The 25,185-nt window shown below is 32.9% G+C and overlaps 2 protein-coding genes and 1 long non-coding RNA gene across 13 annotated transcripts in view; 1 reads left to right on the forward strand and 2 right to left on the reverse strand.

Moving 5' to 3' along the window:
- Window positions 1-526: 526 nt before the first annotated feature.
- LOC148276201 (uncharacterized) lies at window positions 527-3,063 on the forward strand. The gene is made up of 5 exons (XM_088234566.1): window positions 527-794; window positions 871-983; window positions 1,075-1,199; window positions 2,107-2,183; window positions 2,741-3,063. The coding sequence occupies exons 1-5, from the start codon at window positions 698-700 to the stop codon at window positions 2,932-2,934; spliced, it is 606 nt and encodes a 201-aa protein (XP_088090692.1). The 5' UTR covers window positions 527-697; the 3' UTR covers window positions 2,935-3,063.
- Window positions 3,064-4,788: 1,725 nt separating this feature from the next.
- Window positions 4,789-8,769, reverse strand: LOC148276202 (uncharacterized). Of its 2 annotated transcripts, none has more exons than XR_015823831.1 (4): window positions 8,435-8,769; window positions 8,231-8,351; window positions 7,786-7,998; window positions 4,789-5,131 (listed from the first exon to the last, which is right to left on the reverse strand). It is a non-coding gene; the product is annotated as an uncharacterized LOC148276202 (long non-coding RNA). The 2 variants fall into 2 exon arrangements; XR_015823830.1 differs by lacking the exon at window positions 4,789-5,131 and adding an exon at window positions 6,535-6,695.
- A 3,041-nt stretch (window positions 8,770-11,810) lies between these two features.
- The window catches only part of milt (trafficking kinesin-binding protein milt), a 146,267-nt gene continuing 132,892 nt past the window's right edge, over window positions 11,811-25,185 (reverse strand). For all 10 annotated transcript variants that reach the window (XM_088234595.1, XM_088234596.1, XM_088234590.1 and 7 more), the window contains 7 exons: window positions 22,417-22,547; window positions 20,422-20,741; window positions 19,848-20,093; window positions 17,300-17,442; window positions 16,113-16,304; window positions 15,031-15,193; window positions 11,811-14,522 (listed from right to left, as the gene is read on the reverse strand). In XM_088234595.1, the coding sequence (XP_088090721.1) occupies window positions 13,673-14,522; window positions 15,031-15,193; window positions 16,113-16,304; window positions 17,300-17,442; window positions 19,848-20,093; window positions 20,422-20,741; window positions 22,417-22,547 (2,045 nt within the window). In that variant the 3' untranslated portion in view covers window positions 11,811-13,672. The remainder of the gene's footprint in view (window positions 14,523-15,030; window positions 15,194-16,112; window positions 16,305-17,299; window positions 17,443-19,847; window positions 20,094-20,421; window positions 20,742-22,416; window positions 22,548-25,185) is intronic.

A 25,185-nucleotide genomic window follows, 5' to 3' on the forward strand; every position in this document is an offset into this window, starting at 1 on the left:
TCAACTTCAAAATAAAAACTGAATTTAAAGTATTTATAAATAATAGCCCTCGCTTTTTTGCCCAATTACTCCCTCCACAACCAACTGTTTTTGACAAAATGAATATAGTATTACTCTAGCCATATAATTCTCAATTTGTAGCAGTTGAAAACATACATTACACAATATATCATCATTATCATCATCATTCCCCTTCCGCACTGAATGGTGCATAGGGTACTACATTGCTACACCAATCGCAGCGTGTCTTGATAGTTTTTGTTACACGAAGGTAAGATGCTTAGTTTTACGTTTCAGCGTCCAGCGACTATGAAATATTATATTGTGAAAACACTTTTTTAAATAAATATCTAAGAATATGGAAAAAGAATTTTAAAAGTTGTACAACATTGTCTCAAAAATTATATTGCAATATCTGCCACCTATTACGTGTTGCTTGGTACTCGGTACCAAGGCTGAACTGAGAACGAAAACCGAACTAACAAACGTGTTAGCACAACACTAATCTGGCGTCCTTGGCGGCTGTCATTTAGTTTGGATCTTTGGGTCTTTTCTATGGTATTTTTTTCAGTTGTCAGTTCGTCAGTTGTCAATTGTCAGATTTGAATTGGTTTTTGTTGGTTGTTAAATTCAACTCGGATTTTTGTCTCAATATTATACCCGCATTTTTAAAAAGTTATTTATTTACGTTTCCAATATGAAGTGGGAAGAAATCGACAATGATATCAATGCACTCGAGAAGGATTGTTTGTCGTTGTTGAGAGATATAGAAACGAAGGAACTTGTTTCTCAAGGTACAAATTTTGCATTATTCATCACGTTGAACAATTTTATTTATATTTATTATATTCTAAACCTGTTTGATTATAGAAAAACATGGAGACATCGAAAAGGAAAACACAAATTTGTTAAAAGAAATAGAAGAATTGAATAAAGAAAATTCTGCGTTGAAAGTTGAGCTCTCGGGGATATTAAGAGTGAATGTATGTTTATTTACACTTTTTATTTGTAAAATGTTCCTGTATTTTTTTAACGTTATTTAATTTGATTATTTTATGCTCACTTTCGTTGCAGGAAGATTTAAAGAAAACTTTTGAGTCTCTACAAGAAAATGTGATTAGAAGTGAAAGTTCATGTCTTTCTCTTCGAAATGGTCTCGAAATAAATGAGAGCGATAATTTACGCATGAAAAAAGCAAGGTTTGTTGGTTTTACATAAAATTAATAAATCATCAACGTGTTAAAAATTTGAGAAAAATAACATTTCATCCTACATATTATTAAATTGTATGAAAAATAATTTATGTATAAATTTGTTGCAACAGAGAGGGAAAACATTTTTGAGAAGGGAATATGGAAATCTAAGCATATGACCTGTCATTGATGGCTAGATTTCCATTTTCTATTTTTAGCGATTTTAGATTTTTTTGTAGGATTTTCTAGCGAGTCGAGGCAGGTTCACGGGCGTGGGTCGTTCCTGGTCATATCACTATAAACTCTGTATAGAGTTTTTAATAAATAAATAAATTCCCTTCTTAAAAATATTTTCCCTCTCAGTTGCAACAAATTTAGATCTTAATAACTCCCTAGGTAAGAAATTCAGCATGTCTACAAAAATTTGGACATACTCTAAACATTGTTGAATAATTTGTGTATTTTCCCTCAATGAAAAAACAAAAATAAGAAACAATTTAAATAGCTTTCGGCCGAGTATCTTCTTATTTTTAAAACTAATTCTTACTCTAAAAATAATTCTTAAAATAACCAAGACTTTAATGTCTCTAATCCACATATTATTATTGTCTATACGCACAATCCTCACATAAAATAAGAATACTTATTGCATTACCATAATATATTTATTTATTTGACACTTTATATACATAGACAATATATATACATATAAGGGCGGGCATATTGCCTTAAGGCAATTTCTTCCTACCTACCCAAATATAGTAGATTGCTTGCATTGAAATTGAGTGTTCCTGAAGCAAAGGTTATTGAATAAATAATACTAAAATAGTTGTAACTCGGCTGTTTTTATTATAAATTAAATATTAATATTTCTTACTTAAATACCCTTAAGTGTAATCATTTTTTTTTTCAGAGAAATGTTACTGATTGGAAAGGAATTTACTCGAGTACGATGGGATTATTCTGCTCCACCCAATATTTGCAAGGGATGTATCCTTTTTAATTCAGTTCACTTGATATTCGTTATCATTAATTTGCAATAAAATTTTATACCTGATTAACAGATTTGGAAATTAAAATCAGTATTTATAAGTGTAACCTATGAAAAAAGAGAAGTGGATGGTCATAACCATAATATTATTGAGCATTTTGCGGCTCCTACTACATGTCATCACTTTTCTACTATCTGTTTTAAGGAAATTATTGTTTCAGTTTTTCTGATGGCATTTCTGCGCAGCAAAATAAAGACAAAGAATATACAAAAAATAATCACACCGTAAAATAATGTTTTTTTATACAGTAAGAATTTATAAAAAATCTTTTTTGTAGAGAAAGAATGTATAAAAAAATATTTTTTGTGCATATATTTTTTATATATAAATAATTCATACACAACATAATATTATTATGTAGATTATCAAACAAAATTTATGAATGCCAGTATATTTTTACTGGAAATTTACCAAGAATGAATAAAATATAGGGATGGGAATTTTTATTTTATGAATACTTACAGTTAAATATATTTCCTTCACTCCAGAATTTAGATTTCGGAAACAAAGATAAAAAGGTACTGGAGTGCTTTGATTTGGACAGGAAAGAACTATCGGAAGAAAAGATTCAAGAATATCTTTGGGAACGTATCGAGGCCAATAGTAGTTCTGACTGGACAGATTTGGTGTCACAATCTCAATCAGAAAAGATCATTGAAAACAAAGAAAATTTTCAAAAGAATTTTTAAATAAATAAATCCCCTTTTCATTTGACATAACAGTGTATTTAAACAAAAATGCAAGTACATAATCCTACAATAATATATCAAATATCATTACTGAATATTTTTCAATAAATAATTTGTCTTTTTTCTGAATTTTTTCGTCATTAATTAATTCCCTTATAATAAAATTATCAAAACTACACAATATGAATTTCAAATATTCTTTGTTCACATATAAATAAATTTTCTTTTACTTTACAAAAAAAACTCTGGCAATTTTTTCGAAAATAATTTTAAGGATATATGCTACAAATATTATAAATGAAATAATTGATAAATTCACCATTAAAATACATCCCAATATTAAACCTCCTACTGCCAAGAATAAACCTGAAAATATAAAATTCACGCTTAAATATTTCAATCAAAAAAGACTTATTGCATTTAGGTAATTGTTACATTTAAATATGAAATGTGTCAATGAAACACCAGTACCACTTCACATTAAATGACAGTTACATGGGTAAATAATTGTACTGAAAAAACAATTTCTAAATAAATATTTACTGTCAAACATCCAGGGACTTGATGCTTGGTTGTTAAATGTGTCAACCAATACAAATTAGCAAACTTTAGTACAATGAATCTACAGCACTATAATGCTTAAAAGCGGCGTTTCCCAACCTTTTTAGCCTGCGGATCAATCAAAATAGAAGAAAAATTTTGCAGACCGGTAATGTAGGTATAAAAACTTTTATTTATTTAGTATTTTGTTTATTGGTTTTTAATATTATATTACAACAGGTATAGAAATAACAAATTATGCTTTTTTTTGTTTTAAAATAGGCGACAACTATTTCTGCGGACCGGCAGTTGGAAAACGCTGTTTTTAGAATTATGATTATTATTTTACCTTCAATAATTACCGGTCCAATGAATGTTAAAATAAGAGTGGTAAACGTTAAACATACATAAACCAAGACAGGAATTGATGTCAACATTATAAAAAAGAAAACCGGAGCTACAGTCATGGGATTCTTTATAATATATCTGCGCCATTTATTCAACAGGGCATTTTTCATTATGTTTTTCATCAAATCTGTAAAAAAAAAATATGACTTTCTTTTGGTGTAAAGTGTAAATATTTTTATATTCAATCCATTTTAATTATTGACTATGTTTAGGACAATGACTTCAAACCACGATTTTGGCCAAATTTGTTTTTTGATTTAAATTAAACAATTGCGTAGGTCTTAGATACATTCTGACATGGGTTTATACCAATAGTTGTTTTCGGTTCAAATACCTTTGCTAATTAATATGTGCAAAAGACCTACATAATTGGTAAAAAAACACATGAAAAATAATAATCGCTCTTTCCAGAATAACTGTGGTTATTTAAGCCTTTATCCCAAATACAGTCATTATTACAAAATTTATATTCACATTACTTAATTGTTTGAATGATGTAGTATTATACCGTCCGTTTTTTTTCAATTATTGTACAACGTTAATTATGTTTACTTCTTGTGATATTATAAAATAAATGTCTGCTTTTAATTTGACAAATCACCATAAATCATCTGTTGAAAATTATGTGATTTTGCATAAAATTAATTGAGAAAATATGTCTTCAAAAAATGTTCTGTAGAATTGGATTTCAATCAGTGCTAGTGATTTATTACTTTCTTAGCTGAACAAAAAACTTTCAAATAGCGTTTGGTATCATGTTTAGGGATTTAGAAAAATGTGTAGTTTTTTTTCTTTCTTTAATTAAGACTTTATTAAAATTTTCACTAAGATTATGATAAAAAATATTATTTTTAGTTATGAATCAAAATACATTTTGAAAGTATTGTACTTACTCAAAAAATATTCCATGTTTAAAGATTCTAAAACTGAATAAACTATTACTTTTTTTATTTCTTATTGTCTTAAATTTGTTTTTTATAATAGCAAAACTTCAGTATTATGATCAGTGATATATCTTGTTTTAGGAGTACTGACATGTAGGTAGGCAATAACATGCTTATAATGGTAACAACAATATAAAGTTCTCGATTAGTTCTTAATAAATGCTACCAATCACAAATATGTTTTATATATACAATAAAGTAACCTTAAAGGGACAATATTAATGTATAAACATGGCATGCCGTAGTAAGACTGGTAATTATCGTCTTGGAGAGATTTTTATTCATTAGCGTTTGAAGATTTCAATCTGAAAATATGTTTTTAATTAAACAATAAAAAAACTAAAACTAAACTGACAAATAATTGAACATAGTTATGCAGAAATCAGCCAGCCATAAAAAAGTGATTCTGAGATAATAGCACCTTTGTGAAAAGAATGACTAATCAAATCTTCACAACAGTCGGAATGTTTTTGGTTTTGACAAATGATAAACAATGAATGCTTTAGTTTTTTTTTGTATTACAAACAAGAATATTATTATGTATTTGACCAGTTTAAATGATTTTTAAAGTACCGTCAGATTTTTCTAGTGCTGCGTGTGTTTTCTGCAAATTAAGAAATGTCATTTTTGTGATCAACACTATTTTCAGAAGGTGATTAATAGAGTTTTTGTGTAAAAGCAGTCTGTTTGTTTTTAGCGGAATATATAAAATTGACCTTACTGCACCCGATAATACAAATATCTAATTTTTTCCAAATTGTGGACTGGCTGCTTCCTACATAACAACGTTCAATTTACAGGTGGTCAATAATGAGGAAGTTCAGTGTTATATTTTTTTGTTTAATAGAATTTTAAACTAAGCTAAATTTTTTATTTTTATACATCGTATTATCAGCGCTATGATTTTTTAAAGTTTTGTATTTCTGAAATAACTTCGCATGTGACGTCTGAGGTTGTTCTATGATAGTTATTTCGATTGTTTGTTTACGGTGACCAAACCGGATATCCTTTAATGCTCTCATATCATTGGATGGTTCATGTGAACCAGTGACGTCACCCAAAGCAGTGCGTTTTTAAAAAAATATTTATTATTTTTTTTTTCATACATTTTTAAGAAATTTTAGCCTACAATTTAGTGCTTTAATTTTTACCGAGCACAAGAAAACATTTTTTGTATCCAATTTCCCGTAGGGCTGAAGTTCCTTATTGGAAAGATTTTAAATATCCACTGGGATATATATAGAAGCTACTATTTCATTAAAAAAAATATTTATTTAAGAATACTGCTCTGACAAAGAATAAGTATTCATTTAAATAATGTGTAGAAGTTTAAATCAATTGAAAAATAGTTTTGGAAAGGTACTACACAAATATTAAATAATAATGTTGTTTTAATTTTAAAAGTTTATTGGGAATTAATAGTTGTGAACATAATTAAAAATCAGTAAGAGTAATAAGCAAGATATTATGCATGTGTTTTTTTCTTAATTATGCATACTTTATTATTTTTAACACATTGCTTTTATGATTTTTTTTTGCTTTTGAGTGTATCTTTACACATATAAATTCCCTTTTTTCATACACACTCCTGTGAGAGGCATTATCTGCATATAATCAAAACAAGTATTTTTTTTCAAGAGTTTTTACTTAAATGATAATGATCATTGGGCTTTGAAGTTTTTAAGTAAGAATGTGATACACGTCTTCTGAAAGGATCAATGATTATTTTTTGTTATTTTCTTTTCATAATGTTGGCTGTTTGTAATCCAAATATAAAGATAGATACTATAATGGCTATCATCATTAATGTCCCAAATATGATCAACAGAATCCCTCCTAGAATCACCACTCCTGAACCAAGAATTGTACCTAAAATGATTAATTACTATATTTACATAAGCCGATGTTTATTTGCATGTATTTAAATTTTACAATTATTTACAAATTTATTAATAACATTTTTCTCAAGGAATTTTCTATTTAACACACAATAATAAATTACTGAAAATAATTCATTGAAGAATATAGTAATAAGAGTTTTTTTTAACCTTTAAAATGAATCATTTTGAAGGGTACATAAATGTAGACTTTTGTCATAAATGTAGACTGGTCTATGGACAATATCTATATTTTCGTATGTTAATAAACAGGTTTGATGACCTGCTATGGGGGTGAGTGGGTCCTTTAATTACATTTCAAGATCCATTTCGCAAAAGCTTCCCAGTAGAAGAAATGCTAGCAGTAGCACTGAGTTAAATAACATAAACTCCGGCTGAGTGTCAAAAAATCACCCAGTGAGTACACTCCCACAGCAATGTACAGGCTGGGTGGCAGTCGTGTCACTACGGTGAGAGCACTCTCATATATTTTCATACGTCCATGATTGTGGGATTTACCTTTTGGTGGCTTATATGAAGGGCGTCGGAGTTAAGAAATTAAACAATAAAGATGATAATAATCTTATCTGATGTTATTAAATTAGTAAAATTACTGTAATGGACATAGGCTATTGTGATACAAGTATATACAATTTTTGCTATCATTCGTGTTTGCAATATGGTCACAAGGACGAATGACAATATCTGACAAAGCCCTTTCAAATAATTTGTTAAACTCATACTGAAAGAAGTAGAGTTAAATTCAATTGAAATCGCAGTATATGAAATTGGAAATTTGTTTCTTGATAAAAAAACATTGCTTTTTCATAAAAGTTATATTTACTTTTACTTATACAAATGAGTGAAACCGATGAGTGAGCCACGGACTTCAAAACGGTTTCGGGTATGCGAAGGAAGCACTTTTATATATCTTTAAAGCACTCGACTTGGTGACAAAAGGTTGTAGTTTCAAAAAAATTACAGTCAGCTCTTAAGTCAGTCAGTCCCAATAAAATAAAAATATATTTCGTTTCTGCATAAAATTATCAACATTTTTTGAGTTATAGAAATCATTTACTCACCTTCTAAAATAAGGAAGCCCATAAAGGTTACTGAAGATGTGACGAATGCGAATATTACCAATACAAAAAGAGGTATTCCAACCAGTAATAGAAAAGCACACACAGGAAGTGCAACGAGTGGATTTTTAGATATGTAGAGAAAGGTCGATGTTATGTTTTTAAAAACATTTAAATCCTCTAGTGCTTTCACCCCGGTATTAAATAACCTCATGACTGAAAGAAATAAAGTAAGAAAGAGTGCATATACATAATAATTTATGAAATAGTAATACATTTTTTAAAAAAGACAAAATCGAGGTTTCAAAGATTAATTTAAATGTCTCATCAGTAAAATCTGTCTCAAAAGCTCATTTTTGACATTGATTGCATTATTAACAATCCTACTTTTAATAATGGTCATGGATTACTGAAATTAATTAGACACAATATGCTTGAAAATTAATACCACAACTATTGTGACCCGATAAAAGACTTTTAAAAACACTCTGTCTCTCTCGTCTTTCATTTTCCGATTCAACAGGGTCATCTGTTTGGGAATCCTTTTCTGCAAAGGCACATGAAGCAACCTGATAAAAAACAGTATGTTTCATTCAAATGTTGTTATAATATTAAACATGATTACGTTTTTTCATAATGTCCATTGGCTTACCACTGCCCATAGAATTATGATATACCAGAAGGCGCGTAGAACCAAGTTTGCATACATCGTACTGTGGCCAAAAGTCTGCCATATGTCCGGGAGGGGGCGGGATTTCACGTAGGGGGGGCCCTATGTGTAATCCCGTATGCGTGAAGTGGCCGAGTAATGTTGCCAGACCACAAACAATATAGAACACAAATGTAGGATAATTTTGTGTTATGTTATATTTTATCACAAAAAATAGTTCACTGACTGGACTATAAAAAAAAACAGGTATTTTTTAATAAATGTAAAAAAAAAATATTAAATAACAATATAGTCATTAAGTACATTATTTTATTTTATTTATTCCATGTCCGCTCCCTAGTTGGAGCATATGGTGTCCACAAAGATCCTCCAAGCATCTCTGTCGGCTGCCAGCTCCTGTGCATCCCCCCAAGCCAGGTTCGCGTCCCGTAGTTCTGACATGAACTGCCGACGAAAAGTCAGCAGTGGACGTCCAGGACGTTGAGAACCTAATGCCTTGTGAAGTAGGTAAGCGTGGTTAAGGCTCTCAGGAGGCATCCGCAGCACATGGCCAAGCCAACCGTATTGCCTCCGCTTGATGACAGTTGTCACCGGAGTTTGGTGCGTCTGTTGTCTTATTACTTCATTAATATCATTTAATACTATATTTACTAAGGCTTATTAATGGAAAGCCGGGTAAAAAAATTCGACAACCCTGGCAATACTAACAAAATTTCCGGCTTGTTTTATTTAAGAATCTGGCAGACGGTAAAATAATTTAATTGTTAAAAATTATAATTTGTGAATTTGCTTCTTACACATGTGATCCCACCTCATTTCCTTTTAATCCCAGCAGTATTTTGACACTTACAAACAACACAGCACAGCGTAATTGAATTTAAATCGGCAAGTTGCATACTAAGCGACGTCTACAAAATAACTAATGGCCAAAATGTAAAACTACTAATTTATGAGTAGTTTGACTAACCCGACTGGGTTCAGTTTGATTCAGTTCGCGTGCATGGTTTCTGAACTATTATTATTCTATGCCACTTATTATATCAATTAACAAACCAAAAAACGTTTTTGTTTATTACTGCACATGTAATTGCACATAAATCTGAAAACATATGAACAATGCATTTATTTATAAAAACATTTTGCTTCCTGAGTAAAGAAAATCTTAACACATTATTTTTTCAATAGGTATGTAAAATGAATATAAAAAACATTAAAATTTGTTGCAACAGAGAGGGAAAACATTTTTGAGAAGGGATATGGGAGTCTAGGCATTTACAGGGCTTATGACCAGTCATTGGCTGGTTTAAGTGGCCACTTTACACGCTGTAACATTCACCATTCTGCCTATGTTTGAACATCCACATTTCCTTAACTCTTCCATCTGTTGACTTTTGTGAAGTAAAAGAGCTGAAACCTGTATCATGTGGGTGAGATTCATTTGTTGGATTAAAAAACAAATTTTACAAAAAATTTTAGATATGTGACAGTTAATTACAGAATGCATTTCTCGGAAATTTGTAAGTATCAAGGTTTGGTGTTTTTAACTAACTTTAAAATTTCAGATTATTTTTTAAAACACAAAACTCACTGTACTGGGAGGTGAAATCATATTTTGTAAAATACGAGCCTTGATCGGATAAATAATATTTGATACGCTTTCACTGCAATACTTTCTTTAAAATTATTATTATCCGATAATATAGAATTGTTGTTTGTGGGTAGAATAAAAACTGATAATACATTTGAATTGGCCATTTGAGAAACCCCATAAGTCAGTCACTCTAAACATTTCAGAACTCATACAAAAACTGTTTGTTTTAAAATTCCGAATGAAATGTTCATATGTATCTTAAATAAAAAAATAGATAATGGTGTATTAATTTATTATAAATTTTGATTTTTCGATGAAACATAGGTTTCTTAATGGAACAGAGTGCTTTTGAAGTCAAAATCACGTCTGCCAAAAATCTGACTTATGGAGTTTCTCAAATGACTGATTAAATTAAAATTTAATGTTGCAAGTTATGTATAACTTCTATAAGACATACATATTATGTCAATCGTTGACATATTAATACATAGATGGCGCCCCATAGAGTAAAATATATTTTAAAGTATTGACATGAAAATGTACCCATAGATTTTTTCACCGCTAGGTGTAATTAGATGTTTGCAAAAAGTAATGTTTGTTGAATATGAATTGTTTTAAGCTTTGTTAATCACTCGTGAACAAATATTTACCAATGAATGAAAATTTACATAATCCTTTTTACAATGTTTATCCGAAAGGTTTTTACATGTTTTCATGACACGGGCAGCCATTTTGGTTTCAAAACGTCACGCCTGGCTGGCGGTCGAAGAACAACTAAATATGCTTATTTTATTTAAATTATTTATTGTCAATTCTTGATGGAATTCCACTGTAGTGATGTAATAACTTATATTTACATACAAGTTATTAATTTAAAAATACTTGGTACACTTCCACTTATTTATTTGACTAATTAACGCTTTCACCCTCTAATGGGCATCTTCAGACTTTGAATAAGTGGAAGTGTACTAAGTATTTTTTAATGAATAACTTATATGTAAATATAAGTTATTACATCAACTAAATATGCTTTGGGCATGACTGAGCGTTTGAGCTGTCATAATTTTTGAGGGCTCAGGCTCTATTAATGTCAATTATGTACTGTACATACATAATTTTAAATATTTTATCTTCCAAATTTACACTCATACAATTTTTTTCGAATAATATGTTTACCGATTAGTCCTGTTTAATTTATTTACAGGATGATTTTTAATCACGTTGTATTATTTTACACCATAGATTAGAGTTGCTGTGACATCAGCATATTTTAATAATGTTTACAACTTCTTTGGCTAGGATATTTGAAAATATGATATCTTTGCATTGATGAATTCGAAGGGTTTGATGTCCTTTTCTGGTTTCAATCCCCACGATTGGTTAGCTGGAAACATTTGCATATTTTTCTCTGTTCATTTTGGTTCTCAGCAGCTCTTTTGAACTGCTCATATGCGTAGTTCATATTTTCCATAATTTAAACATCATAAACATGTCATAATTAATAGAAATAAATGTATTCTATTTTAAACCCCTTTTCAATAGTAATTACTAAATCTTATTATCCTTTTTATTTTATGCGAAATACACATATGTATATTTTAATGTACAAGTAGTTTTTTTTTTTTTTTCTTAAAATTAGAAGAGAATTCTTACAGATCTAATGATTTTATATTTTTCTTGAGCAATGCTTCGTAATTGTTTTTTTTTTTAATTTCAAATATATTTTTGTGATTATGGTCAGTATAATTGAAATAAGAACACACAATATACTTGATATATCTTTTATTGACATAGTTATTTTAGAAGAGATTAAAAATCTTCTTCTTGTATTCATCTAAAAATAATTTACAAATGCTTTCTTTACAACCATTTCTAACTGTTAACATGTTCCATTTTCTACAAATTGAAATTAATTCTCATTTACAAATAAATATCGGCGTTCTTCAGTTCAATATATATATGGATATTGAAAAACTAACAAATTTAATATATTATTTTAAAAATCAAGTCTACGCAAGCATAATGACAAAAAATGCGATCTTTATTAAGAATATAAAGAAAATCTTTGCAATTTCAGCCTCAAAGTCTATCTAAAGCTAAATTTAAATTATCCGAAAGACAGCTATTAGCTGGAAAACTTATCTCGAAGTAACCGAGATATGAACCAGCTAATCAATTTTTTAAAGCAAACAAACCATTTCAAAACATTTTAAGTCATTGCGGACCAAATGAAAATGGCAAAACTCCTCTGAAAACACAATTGAAAATAATGCTAAATGTATAATAAATAAATTTGAAATAAATACAAATGTGTATTTACAAGCATTTTGACTTAAAATCCTAGTTTTGATTCCTATTTGACTGATGTAAAGGATAATAGAAGAAAATATTATATATGAACATTTTTGTGCAGAAAATTACTAACATAATTGTTTGTCAATTTAACACTATAGGAATATTGTTGATAGAGAATATACATAATTAAAATTTACGAAGTGAACAAATTTTAAACATAAATTGTTTTTAAATTAACACAGCAGAGATCCCCACATGTGGAGCTGGATTAAGACTTGCAAAACAAATGATTAATATATTAATTGATATTATACTCCGCTGATATTGTATGCATCTTGACCCAGTCCAAAACGTACAGTCTTTGGCTCTCAGTGGAGTGGGGAGTTCACAAAACCCGCGGAATCTCCTACTAAATCTCAAAATTCAAACGTTTAGACAATGTATGTAAAACCCAACATATAAAATATTTATCAATGTAATAGTAGACAGAGATTTACATAATTATTCATTCCAAACATAACAGTATGATTTTACAATTTTATTAAATTGTCTATAATTCTATATTATAAACTGCATTTTACATACATTTAAACTGTGAACCGTGGAAGACAGAATATTATAAACATATTTTGAAAGTAATGTTGCGAATGTGTACATGCACATTCTAAATGATAATATATTAATATTAAAATCGCTTAACGGTTTCACATGTCTAAAGAGGCAATCACGTAAATGAATTGATAATGAAATTAAAACACATAATCAAAGTAAAATTAGATTTGTCCCAAAACAATAAAATGTTTAATAATGTGGGTAATTATTTTGTATTAATCAAATTGTAAAATGCACAATATTAAGCCATTTCAACTAACATAAAATTGGAATACTAAAAACAATCTACAATTATAATCAATACTTAATTTGTTGTTGTGTCCTTAACTCGCTCGAGATTTCCAACGAAATCTAAGTTATTTACATATTATTATAGTATTATTATCACTCCGGATTACTTTGTTAATATAACTAAATGAAAACAATTATTGCAACAACAATACAAAATCAGACATTTTCCATCCAAATGTTATAGGAATCACATTATACGGTTAGAGAAAACATGCAGAATATAGATAAATATCAAAAATGAGTGTCAGGAGCAAAATAACCGAACAATAGTAAAATTATTAAGAATAACATTTTCAAACAGAAAACTTAATGAGATTTTAGCAGAACAAAAATAATACTGAAAAATTTGTAATAATTCCAATATAAAAAATTGAGAAATGTCTAATTTTGTATCACAAACTAGTTGTAGGTATTTTATATCCGTAACAAATCTACAACAAGCCTCCCTTACGGCCGAATAGCAGGGAACTCAGGGTGCCGAGAGTAGAGAAGGGCTGCTGGGATGCTCGCTTCTCCTGCGGTGCACTCACGGAGCCGAGGTCGGGACGCACCGTACCGAGGTCGCGGCGCGGGCGGCGCTGCGAGCGCTCCAGCTGGGCGCGGAGGGCGCCCGCACCGGGCCGCGCCGGGACCCCTGCCGGGCGAGCCTCATGCCCTTCAGGCAGCGGACGAAGCGTGCGCTGCAAGCAGGTCAGCTGCGCCATGGGGCTCTGTTGACCGCGCCGCGAGAACAGCGCCCCCGCAGCCTGCAGAGCCTGCGGGCCAGAGCCCATTCGGTCCAGCCCGATGCGCTCCACCTTGTCTGCGATGCTGTCAGTGCGCGGCGAGAAGGTCCTTCGCAGGATCTCAGCGCCGCTGGTGATGAGGGAGCTCAGCGGGGGTAGGGGTGTGGAGGAGGGCGACCGCTCAGCGGTGGGGGAGGTGGGGGGCGAACAGGAGGGTGAGCCGAGCAGCGGGCTGTTGCAGGGTGTGGCAGTGGGCGACCACACCGCTGTGGGAGTGGGCGCGCACGATGGCGTCACCCCCTTGATGCCTCTCTCGTTGAGGATGTTAGCCAGTCCCATGTTGGTGGAGAAGGTCCGCGTGGAGTTGCGACGCGAGAGGGACGGAGAGTGCGGCCGCGTGCTGCAAGCGCTGGGGGCCTCACTGCCCCTGGCACTGCCCCACAGGCTCCCGGCCTCGCTGCCCACTTCGCTGGGAGCCGCGCTGCCCATTCTGCTTCCCATCCTGCTACCTGCCATGCTGCCCGCCATACTACCATCGTCCGGATGCATCACCATACTGAATTTAATATAATTTAATTAGTATTTTAGTCCATTGAATTGTGATAAGCAATAAAAATTATCATTTACAATACATTGAGTTTTTCTACTGACATTTCTTGATGGAACTGCATTTTTTAAATTATGTCTTATGAAGAGTGGGTTATGCGTAAATGAACTGTAGATATAATGTGTATTTTTTATTTCAAAAATAAAAACAACGTTTGGTCTAAGGTACAAGGATTATTTTTCTGCCAAATTGATTGATATGCTGCCCTATGAAATAAAGTTAGCTGATTACAAACAATATTTTTATAAAAATAGATCAAAATCTGGCCGAAGTAAATTATCATAGAATAAAAAAAATTATATTTGAGTGATGTAATTTACATATGTAAATAAAATTTTAAACAATACACGGTCCTCCCTAGAACAGGTATTCCTAGTTTAAATGATTTTTTTTATTAAAAAAAATAATTTATAAGGTATAGTAAAAAAAAAAAAAAAATTTGAAAATAAAGGCTGACCTGTTAGTGTAAGTATACGTGTAAGCGGAGTTGTCAAAACGTTTTCTCGGATAATCGTCATCTTCCTCTACATCGTTGAGGCTGTACATCATGGGAGCTCCTCCGAGTTCGCCGGCACCACGTCCACCGCGTATTTGCACTCCCGGCCGCTCTTCCAGTAAACCTACGCCAAAATTATATTTGCTAACAGATATAGAGCGTATTTACAGAATTGATAGCAATTTAAGAAGAAATAAGGATTTTGAAGATGAAGAGATAAATATAGGCAGAATGATGAAGAAAATTGAGAAAAAAACACATTTGTACTGTCACACAACAAGTTTTGTGTGATAGTACAACTTTTTTAATAACTACAGATGTTACAATTTTGGAAAAATACCCACAAAAGCTTAAATGTCTGTGCATGGGTCGTTCCTTTTTTAAATTTATTATTTGCAATCAAACATAGGTATGTATGTATATTACTGAAAAAGTATGTATACAGGTTTATTATTAAAAAAGAAACATAGTTTTTTTCCAGTACTAAAAACCAAATCAAGAGAGAAATTTTCCATACACATACACACACAGATCATCACCGTGACAATGAAATATTGGAGTGGAAAACCATAATTAAAACCAATATTTCATATCGACTTTGCCAGGAATCCAACTCGGAACTAAAAATAAATCAAAATCAAAATGGCAAGTGAACGCGCCAACCACTACACTACAAGGCGAACTTATCCAGGGTTTCGATTCATAATCAGATCTGTATTTTTCATCCACCCGGACAAGGACACACGGATCACTGACGGTAAAATAATCACAAGTGAACATTTATCACTCACGCTAATCCAAGAGCTCAAAGCCTACCTTGAATTTTTCCAGTGATTTTACATTTTTTAATATCTTTGGTAGTAGGATATTAAAGGACCTTGGACTAATGTGGAGTGCGTGTCTCTGGGTACACTTTTACGTATATCTTGATACAGACAAATTATTGCCCGATCTATCGCTTGACCGATTTGTATAACCCAAATATATCAAGTTGTAACATTATTTGGGCGATAAAATAATTGTCTATATATTGAATTTATTACCTGACATAGTGGGGGTGGCAAGCTGGGCCCATTGGTGGAGGGTGTGCGACCCTTCCATGGGCTTCACTATCTGCAGTCTCTCGGGGAGACGCCACGTGCCGCTTCTCCCACTGCCGCTGACTACCCCTGTGGACATGATGCTGTCCGGAGTTCGCAGACCGAGGGGAAGACTGATGGGAGAACTGCGACCACCTGGATAATAAGGAAAGATCACTGTAATAACTTATTATCTACTAGTTAAACCTAAGGATGTAAGAGAGCCCGCCCCCTACCTAATAGCCCAATATGTTAACTCTTAAAATACTGTGTTCAAATTTCCTCTGGAAATGGTGCTGCAACTTCGTGTTACATTAAGGAAATGACGAGATCTTTTTAAATACAGGTATTTAAAAACAAATAATTAGCGCACCTCGGTGCCTTAATTTGAGAACAATGTAAATATTTTCTTTCTGTATTTGAGATTATGATTGAATATTTTTCACCATGCAAAATAAGACATATCTCATATGTCATTTGAACAAAGAAATTGTTGACAGAAGGGGGATAAAACCCATTTTTTTAATATCGCGTATCTCAAAAAGATGTATTCCTTGGAATACAGCGCAAGTCAGTAGATCATCAGTTTACATTTGTTTGAATAAAACATTTTATAACCAAAATATTTAGTAAAAAGAAAAATACAAAGTTTCATACAAAATGACTGATTTATGAAGTTTTTATCGACTCCGGGAAAGTTATCATTTAGTGACTTATGTTGTATTCAAATTAAGATGACGATATACATATATACTGTTTGATAGTCTATTTTCCATTAAACCATATAATTTAGGCCTGTTATAGCAAAATACGAGATATACATCAAATCTTGTATTCCGTGTAGATTTATGTGACATCACAGCCGTCACACAAGGGTTAAGGAGCGTGGCTTGGAGAGGAAGATTTAGCAATATGAGAACGCTTGCCCTATACTCAGTAGCGAGGCTTTTTAAAGATCTGGTCTTGGAGAGCAAGAAGTAATTGACGGGGACCTGCCACAATAGATCTATACAGGCCTCAGTGACATCAGGAGCCTATATAGTCCTCAATGACCACCAACAAGAATAATAATCATTCATACTTTTAATTTTTCACAAAAATTTTAGTTGGTGTTCAGTACAAAAGATATTCTAATATTAAAAAGTACATACCATCATAATCATAAGGATTATAATGCTGTCCAGCTGCCAGTTTAGCTCGGCGGGACATAATCTCAGTTGGAGTGAGCTTCCTCAGGGCTGCCTCTAGGTCGGCTGCTCCAGGGACACCAGGTACTCCGATATTGGGACCACCACTGAAAGAAAACACAAAATGATTTGAACAACAAACATACTAATTAAACACTTGAGAGTTTTGGGCAAACGTGACTCGGGCATTTTTTTTTGTAAATTTATTGCAGCAGAGAGCAAAAGGAATGTGGAAGTCTGTCCTTGTCTACAAACGTTTAGATATACTCAAAATACTGTTGACTTATTTTTCTCTACCGAGTCCAAGACTCGTTCGGGCAAATCTTATTTTCACTTAATAGGATAATTTCTCCCAAGCGTCGTTTGGGCAAATGTTTCAACTACTCCAATTCAACACAGATTTTCTAGTTAGTCATGAAACATTCCACGGGGGCTATTACAATCGTAGGTTAAGAGTTATCTTTGACTGCCTATAAAGTAAAACCGATATTTATGTACGAAAATGTGTTTATCTGTGTGAACATTTTAAGTATCTTCGTTGAACATGTTTAGGAAAAAAATGTATGCATATTCTATTTGTCATACATCTTCTCTTAGTGCCCTGTCAGATATCCCCAGCATTGGCAATCACTCGGGCAAGAGTCTTTCTGTCCTGTGCTGCCTGGAAAATCTGCTCGACAGTCTCGTATATTTCGCAGCAGGACATCTGTCTTCTTCCAGTCCCTCGGTGACCCTCAATCTTGCCCTTTAAAATTAAATGAAGCAAGTGGAACTTTTCTCCACATGAAACTTTATGGTGGTTAAGAGTTCTATGTTCATTCTAGCTCGACTTGAGATTTCTGAGTTCGTTATCAGGTATGTCCAAGATATCTTAAGCATTCTACGATGCAACCACATCTCAAAAGCCTCCAGCTTGTTCATAGTGTTCGCCTTCAGAGTCCAAGTCTCACAGCCATACAACAATACAGACCACACATAACATTTTACCAATCTTTGCCTTATTTTAAAGTTTAGATTATCATTTCAGAAGAGGGATTTCATTTTATTGAAAGAAGCTTTTGCTGCCTCAATTCTGCATTTAATTTCTATATATGGGTCGAGGGTCTCTGTTAAAATGCTGCCGAGGCACTTAAACTTGTCCACCTTTTCAATGTCACTACCCTTTAATTTGAGAGAAAATGCTGAGTATCAAGTCTCCAAATGTTATCTATTTTGTTTTACCAACATTAATTTATTGTTAAACCCAGTTGTTTGCCAAATGCATCCACATTATTTAACAGCTCCCGAAGATTTTAATACTGGTGGTCCATACAAGTCATTATCATTATAAATTGGATTGTTAGATCTTTAAATACGCCAAGAATATACTTCTCCCATGTAAGCATAATTTCCTTTTAGTCTAATATTAATTTATTAGAGTCGTCAATTAAATATGATGGAGTAGTTTTTTGTGTGGAACCTGTTAATTCTTTTAGTTTTTTTATGCAGTTAATAAAGCATTATGATTACGATCATATAATTCTAATTCTTCGCACTGACCTTCATCCATTCTTTCTTTGCCTTCCTAATTTCATTCCTTATTTCCCTTTGTAGATTTCTATATTGATTAGCATTATTCTTGCTTTCGCGCCTCTCATCCATTAAGTGTAGTATGTGGTCTGTCACCCAACTCTTCTTTTTGACTGGTTTGTCTGCTTGAAGATTTTCATTGCAGATCTCACTAAACTCTGATTTTAGATTGCTCCACTGTCTTTGTACTTCTTCCGTGAGCTGTTCAGGAAGTTGTCTAATCTATTCTTTTAGTTTTTGAGTGACAGTAATTCTAACCACATCCAACTGCAGTTTGGAGGAATCAATTTTGTTGGTAATCTTTGTTTTAAACGTAATTTAATATCGGCGACAAGTAAAATATGATCTGATCCGATGTCTGCCCTGGGTAATTGGTAACTCTTTTTACTGAGTTTCTATATCTATTGTTTTTTAATATACAGTCAATTTGATTCCTAACGATGTCATACCTTGGGTTCCTATCTTGAGGTGATCTCCAAGTGTTAAGTCTACGTTTAGGCAGTTTAAACCAGGTATTCAAAATAATCATATTTTTTTCTTATCAAAATTCATAAAGCCTGTCGCCTCTTTGGATGCTTGTACCCAATCCGTATTTACCAACAATGTATGAACGACGGCCTTGACCAATCTTGGCATTAAAGTCGCCATGACACAATTCCCTTCTCCCTTTAAGTTCTGTAATGTACTGAGTTGTAAACCATTCATTCAACAGAAAACTTAATTTAACTTAAAGTAGATAAAATTGAAGATAAATGTTAACTTCCCATTGTAATACGGTTTAGAAAAGCAATAGGCAAAAAGCTTACATAGTTAAAACTTTGAATACCAAAGTTTTACCATTTTGTCAATTGGTTCACTTTACCCGCAACGGGCTCATGGTAAATATGCAAATACACTCATTTGGACATACATAATAAAATTGTTGAAAATAAAAGTTGCTTACGGGTAAAGTTCTTCCGGTTCTCCAAAGCTGCTGGTGATGGAGGCGTTGTCCATAGCGGAGTCGGAACTGCAAGAACTCATGCGGGGGCCCGACCAAGAGTCCCCGGCTAGAGGCCAAGCGCTGGTGAGGGGGCCCTGCCCACTGCCCGTGGTGCCACACGTCGCCCCCCGGCCCGCTCGCTCCAGCCCGGCCGCTGAAGACCGCGTCGCGCACTTCACCGTCTCAAACACCTTCCTGAACGGCGGCCTGGAATCGCAGAATGGGACACATAGAAAATAGGTTATAGAAAAACATTCAAATTCTTTTATTAAATTTTTGGTGAAAGTTCATTTTTTAATTTTTTTTTTATATGTGAAAGTTCATTAACCCTTTGCAACCGCTTTCGTGAGTATGAGTTTGCCTTTTACCAACACAGTAACAAAAGAAATAACAAAAAAAAACAATAGGCTTAATTTGATAGTCTATTAATGATAAACTTTTTTATTTAAAACCACTAAACTTTCTCATTATTCAAGTAGTTTCAAATTTTGAAAGCGGCGAAGTAATGCGAGGCCATAAATAGAATGAAACATACACACGCTCCCCGATGCCAGAGTCCATACTGAGGTCGGAGTAGAGCGAGGACTCGAGCTCTGACTGCAGCGAGTCGTGCTGCAGGCCGGCCGCGAGCACCACGTGCGGCATGAGCGCGGCGCGCGCGGGAGCTGCACGGCCCAGCGCGGCCGACGGCGCGGGGCGCGATCGGGCGGCGCGCGCCTGCTCCTGCGCCTCGCGCAGCAGCGCCAACACCTCGGCGTAGCGCTCCTTGAACTCGACAAGCTCCGCTGCCAGGCTGTTCTGGTTGTCGCGCGTTATCTCCAGCAGGGCGAACGCCTGCTCGTGCTCCACTGTCACCTGCGTAAGAAAATATTATTTAGAATAAATACATCATCATTTATTTATTAAACACCTAGAGGGATCTTACGCTGAACAGTTTAAATGTACATAAATCATATTTATAAACCGTCAGTTATATAACATAATAATAATTATTAGATTAAGTCGTTGAAAACAAAAGAAGGGAAAGAAGTAGTAAAGAAGAAATAATGAAAAGTAAGGAAATACACATTGCAATAAGTTAAAGAGTGGGATAATTGAGGTTATGGCCATTTAGCAGATAGGATGGCTGATCATTATCATCATGTCCCTATCCACACCCTGTGGTGCATAAGGTATTGCATTGGTACACCAATTGCAGCGTTTCTTGATAAAAAAAATAGTTCCAACTTAAATTTGATTTGATGACATTTTAATGGTAGCCAAAATGTCAACTCATTAGTTCATTCATTATTACCTTTCCACACCTAATGGTGTATTGGTACACCAATCACAGCGTATCTTGATCATTTCTATTAGATGAAGGTAAGATGATCAGTCTTACGCTTCAGGTGCCAGTCCAGATGGGGGTGAAAAATATTTCTTCTAGAGTAAAGACACCTTTTTAAAAAACATTTCATGTCAACCATGTCCGGAATAAACCCAAGACCTCTTGCGCGGTAAGCAAACGCGCTAAGCATCGTCAGATAATAGAGTTTCTCAGGTGTTTACCAATTAAAATGAAATTCCTGTCCTTCAGGTTACGTTGGAAGAACATCAAGAAGTTTTGATATTTGTGTTCAAGAAGAATACACAAGTGTCTCCACAATAACAACTTATCTGAATTAGCAAATCATCCAATCAATTATAATCATGATTTTAAGAAAGATACGGGAGTTAAAATCTCACATACAAATAGTAAAGTTTTTAAAATTTTTTATTTTTTTAGACATCAAAGTGAAAGGGGCCTAAAAAGTTGCATTTTAAATCACATTGAATGTAAAAATTACTTTAAAAAATATTCCATACTACTTTTGGCCCTCAACCGAGGTTTGAAGTTTATCACTGCCTGAACATTTTGTTAAATATCTATATTGATAAAATTATTTTTTGTCAGTAAATAAATAACTTAATTACATTAAAATTCGAACACGCTTTAAAACTACCGAAATGCAAAAAGTTTACACTCCGCGGAACTGATCCCGTCGAGGGCCTGACTAATATTGACGAAAACAATGGCCCATTAAAACAATGCTACCCATTTATTACGAAACAAAGTGCAACTCACGCCCTTAGATGCTAATTTAATAAGATTTAATGCACATTATCAAATTTAATTGGACTGATTTACTTACTCAAATTCGAAATGACAGCCGGCTTAGAGCGAAAAATCGACTTTTTCGAAAACTTCAAGCTCTGGTTGAGGGCCAAAAGTAGTATCGGATATTTAAAAAAAATATTTTTTGCATTCTGAGTAATTCAAAAGGCATCTTCTTAGACCCCTTTCATTTCTATATTTGGAAAAAAAAATATCGGCCCACCCTAATACGCATGTATGCCAATAAATATTTTATTTTCGAAAAATTATTTTTCACTTGATATTTATCCCACCCACAGCGCAAACTTTTTCTTCATAATTCCGCCTTAATTCCAAGAAAAACTTTCCCCGAGTGGTTTCAAACTATTTACAGTGAGTAATATCTCCATTCCATACCTGGTGTAGCTTTTGTTCTGTGGCCTGCAACTTTGCAGTTGTAGAGTCGAGGAGGTCTTTTTGCATTTGGAATTCTTCTTTGGTTCTTGCGAGCTCATCTCCCATTCCATAAACCTCCATACTGGCACTCGCTGTAAATAAAGGGCGATATATTATTATCCAGACATCCGAACATTTAAATAAACGTAATAGTTTACTAGTTTGTTTTCATCGACATTTATTAGTGCGGCATTTTAAATTGCCGTCAAATTAAAATAATCGGAGATATTTATTATCTTTGTTGTTCCGTTTGCATTTAGAGCTATTCTTTTCGATACAAAATACGGTCGACCTTGATCATTACGAGGAAGATGGGACCGACTAAATTTTCTCCTTATAACCGTTACTCATCATACTAGAGAAGGACTTTTTTAAATCCAATCGCCATCCCATATTGTCACTAAGTAAACAAATGAATTTACGCAAATTCAAACAGATAACAGGTTAAGGAAAATTATAACAAATGCTAACAAAGATACCATTTTCTAAATTATGTTTTTAAACAATTGAAAAGTTTTAGCTAAATTTTTGATAATATTTTTGTTCGTTATGTCCGAGAAGTAGCTAGTTATAAAAGTGAATAAATTTATGGAGAAAACTATAAACTAAAATGTCAACGAATGTTTCCTCAATACATCCGAGATCTCGCTATTTCCGTGACCGTTATAGCCAAGTTTGACCGTAATAAGTTATACAAAATATAAACTAATTTGCAGTTTCAAAGCATGCATTTGGTGGTTACCCGTGTTTAAATTCTCACATGGAGATAAATGTTTTTAACTCTTCTCTTTCATAGTACAATTGATTACCGAAGTACATGATGAAATTTGACCATGTCAAAGCAAGTATGGTCTGACAGGGTGCGGTTTTATATGAAAACACACTGCAAGGCCACCTTGCTCCGCCACATCAATGTTGGCCAGTAATAGATCCCCCGTGTTACCATCTTCTTAATACTGCACTGATACTGATGATACACAATAGTATACAAATAATGATAGTAAATTATTTTCACATTCATTTGTTAAAGTATTATGTCAAAAATTCATCGTAAATCATGCACATAGAAAGTAGAATATTATTTTATTATTTTTGGTCTAAATTAATAATATAAATATACATATTATTAATAATTTAATATTATTTAATAATTATTTATTAATTTAATATTATAAAACAACTATATTTTATTTTAAGCAACTCAATTATAACTTATGGCATTAGAGGATGGGGAGGCACTAACAAATCGATATTAAAACCTCTCGAATCTGCTCAAAAATCAATAGTTAAAATATTTTTTTAAAAAGCCCTTCAGGTACCCCAGCATCAAGTTATTTAAGATCTTAGATATAAGGCGATTATATATTTTTAGAATAATTTTTGTGAAAGCAAATTATTCTATCAAATCCCAAAAGGAACACTCTCACACTACCAGAAGTCAAACCAGAGGATGGGTCATGGGGTCTACCACAAACTCTGAATTTGGGCAAAGGAAGTTCAGGTTTCTGGGCCCCAAAATATTCAATATGTAACCCAAACATTGCAAAACCATGACCCGGATTTCAATTGAATAAATTTGTAGAAAATTGGTTACTGGGTTTATGTCGAGAAAAATCGGAAAATTTAATCAAAAGCATTCTTACATAATAACGGTCTAAATTAATATTGTATAACTAACTAACTGTATAGTTAATTAAATAGTAGGTAGGAATATTATTGTTTATTTTGCATGAAAATTTCTGCCTTAAAACAGGTTGTACCTAGTTAGGCAGACTAGACATGATCCATAGAAATCTAATACCTAACTGTTTATGTAGTAGATAAAGCAATTGTCATTTTTGTTAATAAACCATTATTATTATTTATATTTTAATGAGTTGTGGAACATAAAATGCTTTGGTTTATTTGTTAAGTAGTAAGTCATTGTATGAGTGCAATGCAATGATCAGTGTATTTCTGTTAATAAAAATTCTGTTCTTAGAAACAATAAATTGTAAATAATAAATATTTCTCAGAGTCAATGTTGCCCATAAAATTTTATTAAAAAATATCATACAAAAAGATCACAGGTAAGATAAACAAAAGACATATTAGATTTCAGATTATTTTATGTTGGAATGAAGTTAAACCTACATACTATAAATAGTCATGTATGACTTGAGTCATATGATATTATGTAAGAGCCCAAGTGCTTGAATTCAGTATAAGATAACAAATAACAATAGATTTTACTTCAGATAAGAGAAGAAGATAATTTAAATCTACAAGTGGAAGAAACTTGGTACCAAGTACTATGCAGTGATTAATTTATTGTTTTTTGTCATCAGTGGCTTGGGAGTGTTTGTTTTTTTTTTAAACATTGAATTTTTTTTAAAGCATGTTCAAGTGTTAGTAGTTTGGACAGTGGTTTAAAAAAATAAAAATATTCGTTAATAGACTATCAAACTAAGTCAAAATTATAAGTTAAAAAAATAATAATTTATGTATCGTCTTATCAGTGCAATGATTTTTAAAAGTTTTATAATTTTGAAATTACTCTGCCAGTAACGTCACAAGTTCTAGTCGGTAAGTTCTGCTGATTGATGAGTTGGCTTCACGGAAACCGGAAAACTATCGCAACAATCTATCATTGGTTGATTCGGAAGAACTTGTGACATTGTTTAAAGTAGTTTCGAGGTGCTGCGCAGTACAATTAAATGCTCTAATTTTTATAGCATGTACGAAAACATT

Source organism: Micrasema longulum, unplaced genomic scaffold (genome assembly GCF_059751315.1).
Source record: "Micrasema longulum isolate JH-2025_06_02 unplaced genomic scaffold, ASM5975131v1 h1tg001259l, whole genome shotgun sequence".
Lineage (NCBI taxonomy): Eukaryota > Metazoa > Arthropoda > Insecta > Trichoptera > Brachycentridae > Micrasema > Micrasema longulum.

Bases quoted from the DNA above. Each gene is read 5' to 3' on its own strand.
- LOC148276201 (XM_088234566.1), top strand. From the start codon at position 698: ATGAAGTGGGAAGAAATCGACAATGATATCAATGCACTCGAGAAGGAT. The intron at 984-1,074 runs GTATGTTTATTT...CTTTCGTTGCAG, and splicing joins CGGGGATATTAAGAGTGAAT to GAAGATTTAAAGAAAACTTT. The intron at 2,184-2,740 runs GTATCCTTTTTA...TCCAGAATTTAG, and splicing joins ACCCAATATTTGCAAGGGAT to ATTTCGGAAACAAAGATAAA.